The sequence below is a fragment of the Nymphaea colorata genome, chromosome 1 (assembly GCF_008831285.2).
Source record: "Nymphaea colorata isolate Beijing-Zhang1983 chromosome 1, ASM883128v2, whole genome shotgun sequence".
NCBI lineage: Eukaryota > Viridiplantae > Streptophyta > Magnoliopsida > Nymphaeales > Nymphaeaceae > Nymphaea > Nymphaea colorata.
Genome location: NC_045138.2, coordinates 33,363,316 through 33,380,738, shown reverse-complemented (window position 1 = coordinate 33,380,738; position 17,423 = coordinate 33,363,316). Strand labels below are relative to the sequence as shown.

General features: G+C 41.8%; 2 protein-coding genes across 2 annotated transcripts; both read left to right on the top strand.

The window, feature by feature from the left end:
- The first annotated feature begins 5,081 nt into the window (after positions 1-5,081).
- Positions 5,082-5,786, top strand: LOC116246341 (calcium-binding protein KRP1). Its single transcript, XM_031618172.2, has one exon. The coding sequence runs from the start codon at positions 5,347-5,349 to the stop codon at positions 5,689-5,691; it is 345 nt and encodes a 114-aa protein (XP_031474032.1). The 5' UTR covers positions 5,082-5,346; the 3' UTR covers positions 5,692-5,786.
- Positions 5,787-13,962: 8,176 nt separating this feature from the next.
- Positions 13,963-15,529, top strand: LOC116247851 (zinc finger protein CONSTANS-LIKE 2). The gene is made up of 2 exons (XM_031620261.2): positions 13,963-14,677; positions 15,055-15,529. Exons 1-2 carry the CDS (start codon positions 14,012-14,014, stop codon positions 15,340-15,342), a joined length of 954 nt encoding a protein of 317 aa, XP_031476121.1. The 5' UTR covers positions 13,963-14,011; the 3' UTR covers positions 15,343-15,529.
- The last annotated feature ends 1,894 nt before the right edge of the window (positions 15,530-17,423 follow it).

Here is a 17,423-nt window from a genome sequence, read left to right as displayed (position 1 = left end):
ATCTTCAACTTAACCAAGAGTCATGTTCGCTCATTGGGTACAAGTCGAGGGGTACGTAACTTAGAGTTGGTGAAAATAAAGACGGCCTCCACCTAAAAACTACGTCATCGTTGTTCAAAGAGGCGTCATCAGAAAATAAAATATATTAAAGCTTTGTACAGATAGATCAAAGAGCCAATCCAATATACCATCACCTCAGCCGAATCTCAAACCAAATCCAGAAAATCTGACCATTAACTCTGATGTAATCCGAAGATTTTTTTTTAAAAAAAAAAGGTTATAATAGTATTGGATCTAATAAAGTGTGGCTATAAAAACATATTATGTCTGATGAAAAAAAGGTGGCTGCAGACCAAACCAATTGTAAAGAGGTTGTCCAAATCCAAACACATCTGAGGACGCAGATATTTTGTTAAATCCAATCCAGGATCGATTTGCACGGCTGTCGAAATCTGAACGTCTCCACTCGGGCTTTGAAAAATCAAGAACAGTGGTGTTATTTTCCACTTGATCTTTGAAGTTTCTAAGTTCAAACCTTATTCTCGACCAACTTTGGTGGTTGACAAAGATATTTGAAAAGTCCCCACGCGGACACATGTCCTTCACGGCAACGTGCCAATCTTGGAATCGACGCGTGCTTCCAATTCACGTCTCGCTTTCGATCCACACAGTTGTCTACACTTCGATCTGGTTCCAAAGAAGTAGTATCACTTCTGAATTAATATCGCCATATTTTTAATATATTCTGAATTAATCTCATTAAAACAAAAAATAAATATAATATTCTCGATCCCCATGGCTACAAAAATATGGATGTGCTTACATGATTTTACAAGGACATAGAAGTTGAAATGTATTTTCGCTCATATCCCAATATTTAAAACGTCAAGATCTTATACTGTTTGCAGACATACGGCGTGTTACAACAATGTTGGTGAAACTAGTCCTGCTAAAAACGCGCTCAGCTTTGTCATGTTCATAATTAAGAGACGTGCTGGTCCAATGGATTGTGCAGTAGAACTTTTCTATGCGTTCGGCCACACATTGATTTGAATATTTACAAAATCTTTTGATTGGATACATGCAATACGGGACCCACAACAGAGCCAAACCAAGACTCGTGAAGGTTCCGGCCATTGAGATCGGGACATACTTGGAGGTTTGGCTTGGCTGAGCGCAAGCCGATCGAGCTCGTGCTGGGCTTTAGCCTTCGGCTCAAGCTGGGTTCCATAGAGCTGAACAAGGCTCGAGCTGAATTTGAAGAAAGAAAAATTTCTGGAGAAAGATGCACAAATCTGCGTGGAGTGGAACTTAAAGCTAGTTTTTATTGCAAAAGGCAACTCAAGCTCGATTTATTAACCACTCCATGGAGATCAATATAATAGGTCTAACTTGACTCGTTTATGATAATATGATCAGCAAGGCTTGAGCTAGCTGAGGCCAAACTTATACAGCTTGAGCCCAAGTCGAGCTCTGGTGACACAATTGGTGGCGCAGCCGAGGACACGTCAAGGCATCATGGTAGTTTGATAAGGAAACTTTTCTGCTCCCACTTTCACACCTATGGAGAGAGTCTTCCATTTAACTAAGTGGACGTTTGACTTATTTAGAACCATGTCATTTTAGAATCTCAAAATGTGCATTTTTTAAGAAATTGGAATTATTAAACAAACGAGCTATTTTTGGTTTTAGAATTAAGATACTGAAACCTGGAATTTTGATTTTATTCCAGTTTAAGGAAGAATTGTGATACTAAAATTTTGATTCTTCAACCAAAGTTCCAAACCATCAAACACCCCTTAAATAAAAATACTTTAGTCCTTTCTAACCCATAAAGCATGGTCATTTGTAAGGGATCATTAATAATATGTGCCTTCTGCTGCACAAAAAATTTTGCACCATCCTACATAATGATCATAATACCTTTGATCATAAAAAGGGGAACATTTCTTTGTAAAGACAAACATGTAGTGAAAAAAAATTAAAAGTCTAAAAGAACATTTAAAAACAAAAAATCTTAAACTACCGCCTCCTTTTTTTTTAAAAAAGGTTCATATATGCTGCGTGATGCAAGAAGAATGGCAATGCTTTATAATTTCAAAAACATTGTTTTGCTTTGGAAAAAACGGAGACCCGGCACTCGATTGATCGAATTTCAGTGAGAACCCATCCCTAACACAAGTTCAAATCAGTACCTACTATTATCAGAAAAATCAAAACTTTCATATCTACTGGAACGCAGAAACCAACGGACCTCCTCCTCGGCTCTGCCAATGAAAAGTTTACACGCGAGTCTTCCTTTTTGTCTTGTCAAAGAAGTCCCCCATTTGCTGTGAAGAAGGACGCATTCCATGGTCCTGTAGTTCTCAACTTTCTTTCTGTGGAGTTTTCTTTTTGTCTTGTCAAAGAAGTTTCGCATTTGCTAGGGAGGAGGACTCATTCCACGGTACTGTAGTTTCTTTCTGTCTTGTCAAAGAAGTCGCGTGTCTGCTACGAACGGCAGATGTGACTGTATTCCACGGGTATTAAGAGCAGTGGACCTCCCTAAGCTTAGCGGCTCCATGAGCTCCAGTCACCTACCCAGGTGTACAATGCAGCCAACTCTATAAAAATGAAGGCTGAATCGGCCAATTTTATTAAGTTGCCGATATTGTGCAAGTTTCACTCATCATTTTTTATATTTTTTAATATGTTGGAGGTACTTCGAAGAGGCCAAAGTTTTACTTCAAAATCCAGGTTCTAGAGCTGCTTCAAGATCCAAGTTCTAGAGGTGCTTTTTACAATATTATTTGAACAAGAAGATGATCTTTCTCTAACTCTCTACCCCGGAAACTTTTAGCTTTTAATCTAGAACGATATTATCCAGTTTATCTTATTCAAATTCGATTGGTTTCCGCTTCGACCTTATCTTGTGTTGGTCTGCCAAAATGAATTAAAGTAATTGGAAAGCCGAGTTTAGCAGGTACTGTTTCAAAAGATAAAGATCAGTTGTGACGTCACTATATAAAATCTCTAATAAGTTGGACACCAGGGAGAAGTCATTTTAAATTAACATCTTCCAGTACAGAGCTGCAAGATAAGTGTAACTCAACCAGCAAACAATCTCATTTGCTACTTTAACTAATTGAAAGATCTTAACTATTAAATTCGTGTCAGCAGAGCGAGTTAGCTTGTTCACGTGCTAGTGTTGTCCCCTAGATGCTGCTCCCACTTCAGCATGTCCCCCGTCATTCAACAAATCTGCAGCCATCTTACCACTTTGCTCATGTTCATCGATTTTTCTAAACATAAACATGAGTATCAAAGAGAACACGAAAATCTCATACATAAGCAGATCTCGTAAGAATTTCAAGATTAATGATCTTATTTTTATCAGGCCAGTTCAACTCCAGACTGGCTTATCTGTGTCAAGCACAAGAAAAGAAGAGAGATGCCGACTGATTAATGTGTTTCTGGCTCTTGCAATTGGTTGGGAATCGAAAGAAAAGAAGACAAATTAAGATATTAGCAGATATATCTGTTATTTGATGAATGAATAGGAAGGCAACCTGATCGGACACAATTCCGACCTGTCCACAAACGTAGAGGCAATAAGGCCAGATCTCAGGATTTTAATATTCTGAGGAGTACCAGACGGAACGATGCAGCTAGAACCAGCTAGCAAATGAACACTAAAATAGTTAGTATATCGGGAACGTGATGGAGGAGCAGAACCAAGTTCCAGCCAGCCACATTCACTGTTCCTGATAAAATTTGCAGCCACTCTTCTGCATTAAGTAATTAAGTAATAGAATGAATCTCCAACAAAAAAAGTTTTGTTTATCTGTCCATTTTAGAACTCTAGGCTGTCCCTGGCTGCCTCGGCACAGAGCACAAGGCCAGATCCACCCCCACTGCTTCAAATTGCACATGTATCACCCTTCTCAAAGAGATCATCTTCTCAAAGAGAACTAAGATCTCCATGTGGTCGTTTTCTTACAATATATCATTCACGTTGTAAACGTCTGCGGATGAGAAATTGCTCTGGTTTCCACCGGCAAGCGAGTTGAGATCGTTTGGAACTTGTTCACGTTCCATGCATGCTTAGGGTTCTCACTCAGTTCACATCTTCTTGCGTCATATTTGACGGCCAGATAAGACTCGGGCATGAATTTTTAAACGTAGTTTGAATCAGATCATACACTTGCATGTGATCAGGTCCCGTGCTTTGTTGAATCTCGAACTCCGATGAAGGTTCAATCACAAAACTATATCCGATGCACATAGTGAATCTGAATTTGATTACCGTTTGACTATATTTTCATTTGACCAAATGTTATTAAATAGGTCTGAATTCTGGTCGGAATCCCTTCTCAAGAGACCTCTTTCCCGGTAGGCATCAAAACCAGACTTAGCCAAACTTGGTAAACTATCTAATGTCAAGACCAGGGTCGTTAGAATTCATTGGTCATCACAGGGATGTTATGTGCCACTGCAGTTCATGTTTATTATTGATGTTTTAAGGTTTTTCTTATGTTTAATTAATCATCTTACATGGTTTTTTTTCGTATTTATTTTTTTTTACAAAAAAGTAAATTCAATAATACCATTAAATGATTCACAAAAGTGGTCAGCCGAACCAATGAATCGGCTGATGCACCGACTTGGCCTAGCCGGTTCGATTTTTTATAAGACCGGTCAAACCATACATAGTGCACGAGTAAATGGAGAGAAGCGCTGATGTGAAAGCTAAAACGACAAGCACAGGCACCATGTTTTAGCCTTGTGAAGTGGGTAGGGAACTTTCCGAGAAGAAAAAAAATCAAGAAAAACAGGTTTCCTAATAATTATTTTCGGAACACGAACTTGGTCGCGAATGGACCGTCAAAAAGCCTGAAGTTCATGAACTCGGTCCCCCTCAACGCCGCATCGCCAAACGGCCCTCTCTGACCAAATCAAAGACGAAGACCGAGAAAAGGCCGCCGCAGATGAATTCTGACGAAAGAGGGGGGCGTTATTGGTACTTCGCTGCGAGGAGAAATTATCGGATTCCTGCGGAGGTCAGCACGCGCCAGACCCTTCGCAGAAGATGGGAAGGAAGGAAGGAACGAGGGGAGGGAGACAAGCTCAACACTGTACAGCTATGCTCCTTCCTTCTGTCCCCTTGTTGGCATCTAAGAACCTCTCTCCTTCCTCGAACTTCACAGGGTTCACACCCCTCCTTATATATTCCCCTCCCTTCCCCTCCCCATCTCCCCATCAACTCTTCCTCCTCCTCAATTTTTGGTGATACCTCTCATTAATTTTATACCTTCTTCCTCTTTCTGTCCAACACCACTGCCTCTGATTATCATTTGCGGCGCAAGAATGGCCTCAAACATGGTCGAGAACTTCGAGGATTTCTTGCCTGTGATGGCGGAGAAGTTGGGGGCGGAGGGGCTGATGGACGAGCTATGCAATGGGTTCAACTTGCTTATGGACCCGCAGAGAGGGGTCATCACGTTCGAGAGCCTGAAGAGGAACGCGGAGGTGCTGGGGTTGAAGGGGATGAGCGATGAGGAGGTGATGGGGATGCTGAGGGAAGGGGACACGGATGGTGATGGAGCGCTCAATCAAATGGAGTTTTGTGTCCTTATGATCAGATTAAGCCCCGAATTGATGGAGTACTCGTGGAGCTTGCTGGAAGAGAACCTCGAATTCGACTACGAGTAGCTGATTCTTTTTTTGTACATCTCTCTGTTTTTCCTTTTGTTGCCAAAAGGGGAAGAACGGAAAAAATTATATGAAATCCATTCTTTTTAAGACCATATTTTTCTTCTTTCTGTTTTCTACTTTGTTAGTTCAGTTTTTTGTTGTTTCTACTTGGACAAATTTGGGGCTATGCTCTTTGAAATCAAAATAACCATATGGGAATCTGAGATAGATAGAATTTCGGTATATAGGAATTAGATTGGATTGATCAAGTGACTGGTACTTCAACAAACATGGATAGTGGGACTTTGAGACTGCTAGATTGGTCTTCTTATTTCACAGATTTGTTCAGTTTCAAGGAGTCTAATCACTTGAGGGGGAAGAAATGCACGGTAACAAAGTTGGCTGTCAAAAGGTTCATATTTAGTTTGAAGAACCTAATGAGTGAAGCTTCGAGACTCTCCTAATGACAGACCGCAGCTTCTCTGCTCCTCCGCCTCGTGCGCGGTATATTAGGCTCCTCCTGTCTCTCTCCTTCTACATCGTCCATAGGACAGAAGACCAACCTCCTTGCGACCACAGTACATAAACCTTCTGAAGAATTTTGCTTGGGTGTCATTCAGTTGGCTCAGACAACTAGTACATCTTACCATTCCCATAATTTTCTTGTATGTCATCCTGTTTACTTCTTGAAAAATCGCTAGCGGAGATTTTGGTCGGTCTTTTTCTTGAACTGCTATCTCTTTGATGAAATTCGTTGGTTTCTTAGTACACTGTACTATAATTGCCGATAGTGTCAATACTGGAGAACGAAAAATCTGTCAGGGGGGATTTATAGGGATATAAGATGGTTAAATTTGAGCAACCTTGTACTGCATGGAGGTCTCCTCCTTTCTCACACCCAAGATGCCTGAAGTGATCTTCTTTTACCTTTTTGGTTTCTGATGGTGATTGTGTAGAGTTGTTGTCCAAGCAAACGTTCTTCAAGCATACCTAAAGCACTTACTAGAAGCCACCGACTCTCTTTACTTGGCATGACAGAGTGCTCTATAGTGTCATTTATGACTGTCGACAGACTAAACTACAGACTGAGGTCTACACACACTCAAGTAGTGCGAGTTCTTGACGGAGTTGAGGATGGGAAAAACTTTGGGCAAAGCGTAAAGAATAACCAAGTATATATTAGCTCTCGGCATTTGATCTTTGACAGGAAGAGCTAGAGGCGGTAGCTCAACCTCTTGAGGGTTACTCTCCAACCTGGCTATCAATTATTGCAAAAGTCATGTTCATGGAAATATTAACTTCTGAAATGAACACTCATTGTCTTTGGTGATTTGCTAGTGTGGAATTTAATTTGTGATATACTGACTCTTTTTTTATTGAACTCGATGATGACAAACGTTTCAACTGAAGCGGCGAAAGTGAAAAGTCTGGCGCATCGTCCTCACAAGTTCAACTTTTGCCACTCAAGGATGGATGATATTCATAGCAAACTGTGAAGAAATAGAACCCGTGAAGCCAACTGCACATAGTTGGATAAGGCTGTCAGATGATAATGATGATCTAAATTCTGTATGGCTTCTGTCAAGCAGGTGACTTTCATCGCGTAACAAGTTGTAATGCATTTGGCATGAATTGGTCCTTTGCTGCATGTACAGAACCATCGAAATGTCAAGAATTCTGTGATTAATATCTGGTTGGTATTTGTTTTTATGAAATTTCGGGCTTTCTTTTCTGATGATCTCAAGATGGGAGGCATCTCAGATGAGTTGGGATCGAAGGTCGTAAAACAGCCTTCTACACTGTAAATCTGGAGCTTTCATGTGTTTGAGTGTGTTCTGCAGTTGCTGTATTTGAGTTGCCCCTTTCATGATCTAGTGAATTAAACTTCCTGAATAGCTGTATGCTGGCTGATACTAATCGAGGTGTAGATAGAATATGCTTGCTGATACTAATCCAGGTGTAGATAGAATTTATGCACGCTCTAACACATAAATTCTAACCAAAGGCTTGTACAAATGCAGGTTTAGCAGCAGGTTGTTATTCCAGAATTTCAATGTGAGTTGGACAACCCTGTTACAGTCAATATTGAAAACGACAATGTCTTCGACTTCAGTGTTCTGAATGGATAGGATTTCAAGGCAAACTCAAAGGAGATCCCCTCTCAATAATCCCCATGGTATTAGCATAAAACTCCTCTTGAGAGTAGCCATGAATTTGTTTTTATTCTGATCTTGACATCAGCCAGATTCTCTAATACTGAACCTGATAATATATAGGCGTTGGTTTGGCATGCCATTTTTCTCGGTTATTTCTGACTCGATCTGGTTGGCGTTGAATTTTATATGCATATTTTTTTTTTAATCTTAAATGCACTACCCTGGCTGCCCTTTTCACCAGACAAATTCCAAGACCCAACAAATTGTTGCTTGGAAGACATGAGAAAGCTGTAAGCTGACACAAACACAACCATTGACGATCCTACCATCTGAACAATTTGTCTTAACTTTTGCTTTGGAACAATTCAATGGCACAATATTTTAATTCCACAGTTGTGGTAACAGCTTTTGGAAATATTAAACACCAGAGCAAATTGAACAGGCTACTCATTGGGAGCGGAGTCGATGTCTGAACTACTCAGCTACCAACCCTTACCCTAAGGGAGATTAAAAAGGAATCCATTCAAAATTCAATCAGAATTCATGTCCACAAAAGAGTCTAAACTGAATTTCCTGTCCATAACGTGGATGAATCAAAAAAAGAAAAACAGCAAAGGGGAAGCACAAAGGAATCAAATTTAGGCATCAGGAGAAGATGCTGCGACATATCATGAGCTAGCAGGGAGACAGATGCCATCTGGGCCATCTCGAAACATCAAACATTTGCAATGTCCAGCTAGTAAATGGTGGAATATGTTGAGAAATGTCTAGCGAATTCAACAATGACATCGCGAGAGCGAGAGAGAGAGACTTAACGGGCAGTTCTCCTTTTAATGTCTCCAATGAGATGAAGCGAACTCTGCTATGATGCTTTTGGTAGAAGCGATGAAAACCGCTTGTATGTTCTTCTGGACCTCATGTTGTATGGTTATAGCATCGGCTTGCACATGGAGGCGATGCTGATGGGGTTTGAACGATGAATCTATGCATAAAAACAAATACTCATCCGACTCTGCCATTTCCTTTGCATACTCCCTTTTTCTGTCGTCAAGCTGAAGCTTGACTGAGATTGATAGCCAGGAAAATTGCCCCACGTATGAACTCTAAACCTCTAAGTAGCAAATTCCTGAAGAGATATCGTTGGCGAAGGTTTTGCCTTCTTCCGGGTGATAAAGGAAAGAGAGGGAAAAAACAAGCAACAGATTTTGAAGTCAGATTTCATCAGCACAAGTTTCCAATTTAGTAGTGCCAGTGGACTAAGACCGAAGACGAGCCAAATTGCATTTCTATGTGAAGTTTGAAATAAGTTCGTCAGGTGCCCATGTTCTTCTAGCGCCAGCTTCTTTGTCGAATTGTTCATAAGATTTAGAGTCTATGCGGCCGAAATTTGAGAATTATGCTTCTGGTGGAGAACCATGCCATGGAAAAGTGAATGTTCTGCACCTTTTCTTTTTCCTTTTTGCGTTTTGTTTTTCAATTGAATATGGAAAAGTCGCTGTTAGATCCATAGTGATCGACAGCCTCCAAGAGTTTCCCGATCTAAGAAGGTTCGAACCCGCTTTTTGTTTGATAAAGAAGCGATGCTCATGAGCGTCGAGCCACTGGTGCCCTTATCTGACAGCTAAGGAGGCTCGTCCCACTCCCTTTTATCAATTCCAACTTTAAATGATTTTCCTTGGAACAAGTCATAATAATATTAAGAACCTAGAAGTTTCAATATACATATTGAAACAACTACCAATGATCCATATTTTAAAAGAGAATAAATTAAACAAACATGTCCGAACCACCCATCTATAATTAATTAATGAAAATGCTGTCTATAAGCAACAAGAAAAAACTTTCGCCCATGTCTCAATCGGTCTCCCCTTTCCAGCCACACTTCAACCATGAAAAATAAAATTAAACAATACAAAATGGAAAAAAAAAAAAATTTTTTGATGCACCAAGACTGCAACTAATGCAACAGCAACCATATACGACCACTTGTTTTTTGTTCCATAGATCGTCATCTTGGCATTTGCCTATGAAACGTTGACAGTGAAAGAAATGTCCCCAGTTTGCCACATGAGATCTCCTTTCATAAAAAAATATTTTCTTGCGGTATACTGCAAGGGACATCATCAGCAGCTCTTCCTTGATTTTCATACTTTACGTTTGTGATCATCGATGTGCGCCTGTAACCCTAACTTTTGTTTACTTATATGATTACTTAATTCCACCCACTTGATATGTATGGGACCTTCACCATATATTATGTGCCATCTTTATTATATGACTATTGGATCACTAGCAACCACATCTTGCCACAAGTCTCAACCCCTTTGCTTTAATTGCAAAAAATAAATAAATAAATAAATAAATCTCCGCTCTTGACCACATGATTGGGTCCATTCTAATATCACATGATCAACACTTGTTTTTATATCGTGGCCTTCAATGAAAAGTGTTGCAGTGCGAAGCTTCTAGAGAAGCGCAAGAGGCATGTTTTAGAAAACTTTACATGTATGTTCTTAAAAAAAATAATAATAATAAATTATAGTGATAGTAAAAAGTATGCCTAAAGTTTCAATGTCATTGGAAACCTGTATAAATATGTGATATTGCACCTTCAAATGGAAGTTGGTAAAATGAATAGTGTGTTGCATATGATCTTTGTTATAGGAAAGAGTTCCTTTTGAATATGGATGTTGTTTTTAGATTCAAAAATCAAATGTTGGTCGTGATTATACTACATTTCTTAAAACAGGACCTTGGTGTTCTTAAACCACGTATTCTGTAAACGTGCATTAGAAAAACACAATCTTCTTCTTGTCAAGCATCCTCTTCGTTTAAGTTCTTCTTGCCAAGGGGATATTATATTTTATTAAGAATGATAATAATATATGAAGAATATATAGTTAGTTCGAAATGAGTGGTTCTGTTTAGTTTGCCTTGGTCCAATTTAGTTTGATTTTTGGCAATTTTGTGCAACTCAACCAAGTGATTTCATGATCAGCACGTAGTACCCTTATTGTGGGTAGATCGCGAAGTCATGCTTGTTCCACAAGCAAACAAGGGGCAAATAATATCTCGATCGGCTGCTTTTGAACGATAGGTTCAAAGAGAAGAGTCATCTGCTGCTGCACATGTACGCTCAGACGGATGGTGGCCTTCAAAAACTTGGCTGCCATGAGCAGACTGGTCGCTTTCCAGTATCCATGCCATCACCTGACGTCTACTCCTACTCTCTTTTCAACCAGCGAGAGATTGACTGTCTCTCTTTTACCTCACATCTACTCTATTCCTACTCTCCATATTCAACCACTTTAATTTTTATTTGCCCGAGGTTGCACACGAGACCAGTTGAGCCCCAGCATTGTTAGATTGAACTTGACTCAAGTTGAGCTCTTTATAACATACTGGAACTCGACTCGACTAAATAAAATTAAACTTGAACTCGACTCGTGTAACTATTTTAACTCATTTAGGCATTAATGGTTGAATTTTAACTCATGTTAGCGTTAACTCGTATAAGCGTTAATTCATTGTTACTTGTGAAAATTTGTTTTTACCCTAAAAGTTAAAAAAACCAATGAATCGATTTTGATAAAGATTATATAGAGTACCGGTTTGCAAGTGGAATCGAATATAAACGAACTTGTTTATCTTTTCGAATATCTTTGTAAGTTTGAACTCAGCTTGTTTCTAAACGGGTCGAGCACGAGCTAAGTTTTTTCAAGCGAGTTTGAGTCGAACCAGAGTTGACTCAACCAGAGTTATGCAAATTACTCCTGTACAAGCGTAGCACTCCATAGCGGATGGAGTATTGTGATTCAAAGGTAGATACTCAAACCTCTCGATTCGAGTAAGATAACCTATCTCTTGTATCATGTCATAAAAGTTAGCTACGAGTTCAAGGCATGAATTTTCATATTTCATCTATTTGACATTAATCCTACTCCCTTTTTAGCTCAACAAAACGATCTATTATCAAGTGTCGACAATCAAAAATATTATATATATATGTATCACATTGAATGTGAAAATAAATAATGAATTGAGGAATCTTATCCCGATTTGGATGATATCGCAGCATATAGCGGCGGGTGCCCATGCCTTTGTGACAGAGGTCCACAGCAAACGCCACGCTGCGCACCTGAAGGAGCAGTCGAAACAACGGACATCTAGTAATCGATCAAACAAAGGTCAGAAAACAAGGGGCGAGCCGCTGCTAATTGAATTTTTCTGCCCATATTAAGTGGAAGTAAGGAAGGATGTTGAAGTATATAAGAAAAAACAAGCGAGCAAAATTGCGTCCCTAGTCTCCGTCTAGTGCGACTTGAGTTGGACAAGTGCTTGGTCTGATTGAGCTTCAGTCCAAAGCAGGCCCCCATCGACCGCTTGGAGTACACTCGACAACCACCGAGACGTGAACGATACGTCAACTCAAATTCAGCCAAAAATTTTTTTACCATTTTTATTCGTTTGTTGCCTGGCAAAAAATAAAAATCTCCCGGACGGTAAGTAGCTTAACCCTTACGTAAGCCCTTCGTTTTCAGCTTTAATCTTTTAACGTATTTCTCCTTCGTATTGGCAGCTGCTTCTAGCTCTTGAATCCCCGTGGCAGCTGTCTAGATATTTAAAACTTGGTGCACATTAGCTAAGGGAAAGAAAAAAAAACTTATAATAATTTGGATTCGTGGTCCGGCTTAAGCTTCAAGTCACCATGATGAACAGAGCTGTGTTAAATTAGATTCACAGTCACATCGCTGCTGTCAAAACTAAAGTATGCCACCGCTCGATTAGTAGCAATTATTTGACAAGCAGTGTCTTGAACTAATGGAGACTTAACACAACTTTTTTTTTTTTTTTGTTTATAGGTGCAGATGTTCATATGCTTTGAACGAAGTATCTTTGGAACGGCGTTTATGGTCCAAGTCTAGGAGAAGATTACATCCACTCTTCCCAAGTCTATTCATGGATTCGAGCCCGCCAACCAACTTGATGGCTCTAGGTGCGCTATCGGCGGGGCTTTGAAGAAGCAACCCGGTCAGGAAACAGTCCCCCTTGCGCGTCCTGCCGAGAAACGCACCTACCTAATCATCAACTCGTTTCTTGGTGGCGTACTCTGAGTCTCGTCCTTTCAGACCCTCGAGAGGCTAAATGTGCATGTATTTTCCCTGACGACCTTGCGATTGCCGGAAACTTCTCGACACGAAAAAATTTCACTAGAAAACAAAAACCATGTTCCCATCCACAGTTATACAGGGATGGGTGACGAATTTTTTTCATGGTGATAAGTTTTACCATTCTGGGAGCAGCCACGTTTTTGCGTTCAACATTTCTGGATTACTTGTCCAACCCATATGATATGCTCCCCTTTCTCACAACTTTGAACGACGAGAAGAGAAGAGGCCTCACCTCAGCTGTCGCCTTCGCTTGCGTTCCAGAAACTTAAGACCCGGGGCGGTTCAGTAAAATAGTCTCGCTCCAGTAAGGCATGCCACGTCATCAGAAGGCGGGGGGGGGGGGGGGGGGGGTGTGGAGTCCAGCGGAGCGGCGAGCCTTCACATGGGTTGAAGGCCTCAACCATTGGCGCTCCTCGTGCCACGCGGCCCTGTTGGCCCCACCTTTGCGGCTCCCTAAGCTAAGCTTCCGTCCGCACGAACCCTGTGGACCGTTTGTTTCCCTTCCTTATTCCGCCCAGCCCAGACTTGGATCAACTCACGCATCTGGTGCGTTCCTACAGCTTGTATACATATAATAATAACAATAATACAGAGACTCGAGGTTTACTTGTGAAATCAAGGCGAAGTTTGTTTTCCAACAAACTAAGCATGCCTGCCTGCCTGTGCCTGCCTGCAGAATATTGAAAGGAAAGAAGCAGCCGCAACAACGATAATTCCCATGCGCACTTCACGTGCTCCGGCCTTGCCGTGGACGAGCGACGGCCACGTCGGACCGCGCGATCATTCTCTCCCAGCTGGGCGCCACGTCACTGCCACCCGAGAAAGAAAACAAAAGATCAGCGGGATGTTGGATAGACTTCCACACCAACGCTGCCGATTTTGCCACGTGGACACCCGAGGACGCCGAGCCTGATAGGCCGCGCTCCGCGCCTGGCCTTAAATGGAAACCATCTCTCCAGCGCGGAGTCCTTTCTTTGAAATAGGGAAACAAACAGGAATAAACAAACGGGGATGGGATTTCTTTTGGGGGAATTGAAAGAAGAAGAAGCAGGAGAAGAAGAAGGGAGAGCAAGAGGTAAGGGTTTTTCTGAGCGGAGTGAGAAGTTGAGAGCGGGGAAGATGAAGGAGTGCGAGCTGTGCCAGAGACCGGCGAGGATGTATTGCGAGTCGGATCAGGCGAGCCTTTGCTGGACCTGCGACGCCAAGGTACACTCGGCGAACTTCCTCGTGGCGAGGCACACTAGGAGCCTCCTGTGCCAGGCTTGCCAGGCGCCCACGCCGTGGCGGGCTGCCGGAGCCCGGCTCGGTCCGACCGTCTCCGTGTGCCAGAAGTGCGTCGGGAGGTGCGGCCGACGGCAAGCGTCGGATGTCGAGGTCGACAGCGGGGAAAGAGCGATCGGCAGGGCGGATGAGATAGAGACGGTCGAGGATGAAGACGACTACGACTACGACTACGACGACGACGACGACGACGATGATGAGGACGAGGCGGAGGAGGAGGAGGACGGGGAGAACCAGGTGGTGCCTTGGACGTCCACGCCGTCTTTGTCGCTCTCCGGACCGGTAGGAAGCCTTAGCAGTGAAGACGAGTCCTCCGGCCACGGTCGGGGCTACTTCCGGACTTCTACGACCGTCTCGATGAAACGGAGGCGTGAGGACGAGGATTTCCTGCATCAGGTTCGTACTTATCTCTGTATTGTTTCATTTTCGATCATAGATCTTGGAAGTTGAAGTGGATGATGGACGATGGATAGATTGATTTTGTGGAGATTAGGGGTTTTCATCGTTCGATTTTGACTATCATTCCTGATTTCGTCATTTTCGGATGCTTTTGTCTTCAAGTTCAATTCTACCTTTGGGCCTTAGAGGAAGAAGGAAAACCTATATTTTTATTTACTTTCTCTACCTCATTTTTGTGCTCATTTCGTTGCGATCTTTATTCGTATTCTGTAAGTCGCGTTGGAAATGCTGGATTTGTTGAGATTGTTGATCACAATCTGGAATTCACTGAGATTTTCCCATAGACGTCTATCTGACAGAAATTGTATCTGCAGGAAAAGGTCGGACGCTCATCGTCTCAGGCTAACTATGACACAAGTGAGGATGGTGAGCTGTCTCCTACTCCTTCTAGGGCGCCGAAGGATCGGAAGATAACTTCCGGCGAGAGAGAGGCGGTGACTGTTTCGAGGACTAAGCTGGCGGGCACTCTGAGAATCACGCAGAACGAGAGGTGGAAAAGAGTCGAAAGGACCAGCAGCGCGGTCGGCACCTGCAGTCGCAGAGAAGAATCACTTTCCGCCGTCGATCTGGTCTCCGATGGCTCTGAAAGTCGTCCGATGTAAAAAGACCTAAAAATTAGAAAAAAAGGAAAAGGGGAAGGCATTCGCCTTCGTCTTTTTGCTATTAAGTCTTCGATATCTAACCTCACTCATTACCACTGACAGTGTTAAAGTAAATTTGCGGCCAAGTTTGATATTATCAAGAAGAATTTGAAAAGAATTAGTGATCATTCCTCTTGTTCTTGTTCTACATCATCTTCCTTGCTGTCTTCACTTGTTTTGACTGTGCATGCATTGAGAGTTAAGTTTGAGGAAAGCGAGATCTCAAGTTCGACTTCCACCAGCCAAAAGAGAGAGAAATATTGCAGTGTGCAGCTCATGCATGCACTTTGAAGCCAAGTGGGTACTCTTTTGTCAGTGTCAGTAAATGCCGAGTCCTGCAGGTGAGGCATGTCTCTGGTGGGAAGGATGTGGCTGCCGCTGTTCCAGCTGGTCCCTTGTGGGCCTTTGATCGCTTTGAAATGTCTTGAAGCAGGACGGAGGAAGTAACCTCCATCTACCTAACCTTCTTTAGGTGAGTAGTCTTTGCTCACTGGGGGTGAAAAAGTGAAGGCCTCTGAATGTGGCTCACATTTTCTCCTTTTAATTTTTGTCCGTTTTGGTGGTGGGATTGGTGCTGTCGCTAAAATTAGGGGTAGATTCTTGAACTGATTTCAGGTCACAACTTGCCTGCACCTTCCGTCTCCTGCCTCTCGCTCTGTTTCGATTTTATATCATGGGCCAGACTGGTGATTTTTATTGACTGCTCCCTCCCTTCTCTCTCCCCCTTAAATGTTCGTGTGTCTTCGCGGGAACACGTCACCTCTGTCTGTGTTTCTCTCATTTGTGAGCAAACCATCCTCGTCTTTGTGTGGCATTCGGGAGTCGGGACAATTCGTGGTTTGCTTTCTTCGCTCCAGCAGTTGGCTTGTCCATTTCAGGAGTTGCTAAGTTGTAAAATTCGTAATGTAGGCGGGTAGGTTCGGTCTGACTCGGTCGAGGAGCTGTTGGTTGTTTCGTGGGATGTTCGAGACTCTGATGTCATCGTGGTTTTGAGATTTGACATAAATGGCTGGGAAATGAGCGACGGATGCTTTTGGCTGTCTCGGTTTATGGTTTTTCTGTTTTTGCTGTCTAGCGTACGATTTTAGATCGCGTCTTTTGAGAAGCCTTTCTTTTTTCTTCCTCTATCGTCGTGGCTTTCGTGGTCCCTCAAAATTTTCATTCTTTCTGGAATTTTTTTTTCTTCGGTTTAGTGGCTTTATCCATGATAAATTGGTTTTAGGTTAAGAGGGTCCATTTTATGAGGAGAAATCCAAGCTTTTAATAATTAATTTTATTTTCCTTAAGATGAGATAAGATTGCTTACAGTTTTTTTTTTCAGAAACCGTATGGGCGCCGTAAAGACGCATGCGGGATGCGTCTTTTTTAAAAAGTATGGGTGAGGCCACCTGGAGTTATGGGAACCATGCGTTTTTTCTATAGAATCTAATGATTGAGGCGACGAGGGCAGGAGCTGGAACCGTTAGGCGTTAAGGGCTTCGGCGGGAGAATTCTTTTGTGTTTCTATTCAGCCAGTAAAAAATTTGTCTATTCCCTTTAAGTTTCTGTGGAGCATTTGCTTTCGCCCGGTAAATTTGGACTCGGATTTGAAGCCGGTTTAGGAACTGTAAAGCTAGGGCCTTAGTACACGGATTTATTTTTATTCCAAAGGAAAAATTATATTGTTTAATTGGTGCTCATCTACTGGAATATTTTTGTCCTCGTTGGTTTCTTCCTTTCTTATATTTTATCCCGTCAAACAACACAGTTATATATATATATATATATATACGAGTCCTAGTTCTGATCTCTTGGGCCTCAAAAAAAAAGTATTCTTTTATTACATGTTTATTGTACGAATTGGAAACAGAAGCATATGTGTATGTGTAAAGAAAATGAGTGATCCTAAGATGCCCTTTAAAAGGCAGGGAGAGAGTATGACAGCCCTTGACCACTTGTCCCTTGTTATTTAAATCCGTGGAAAAACTTGTGGCTGATATTAAGAACTGGTACTGTTGCTTCCCTTATTAAACTGATCAACTTGAACAATTTTTTCTTTCTCT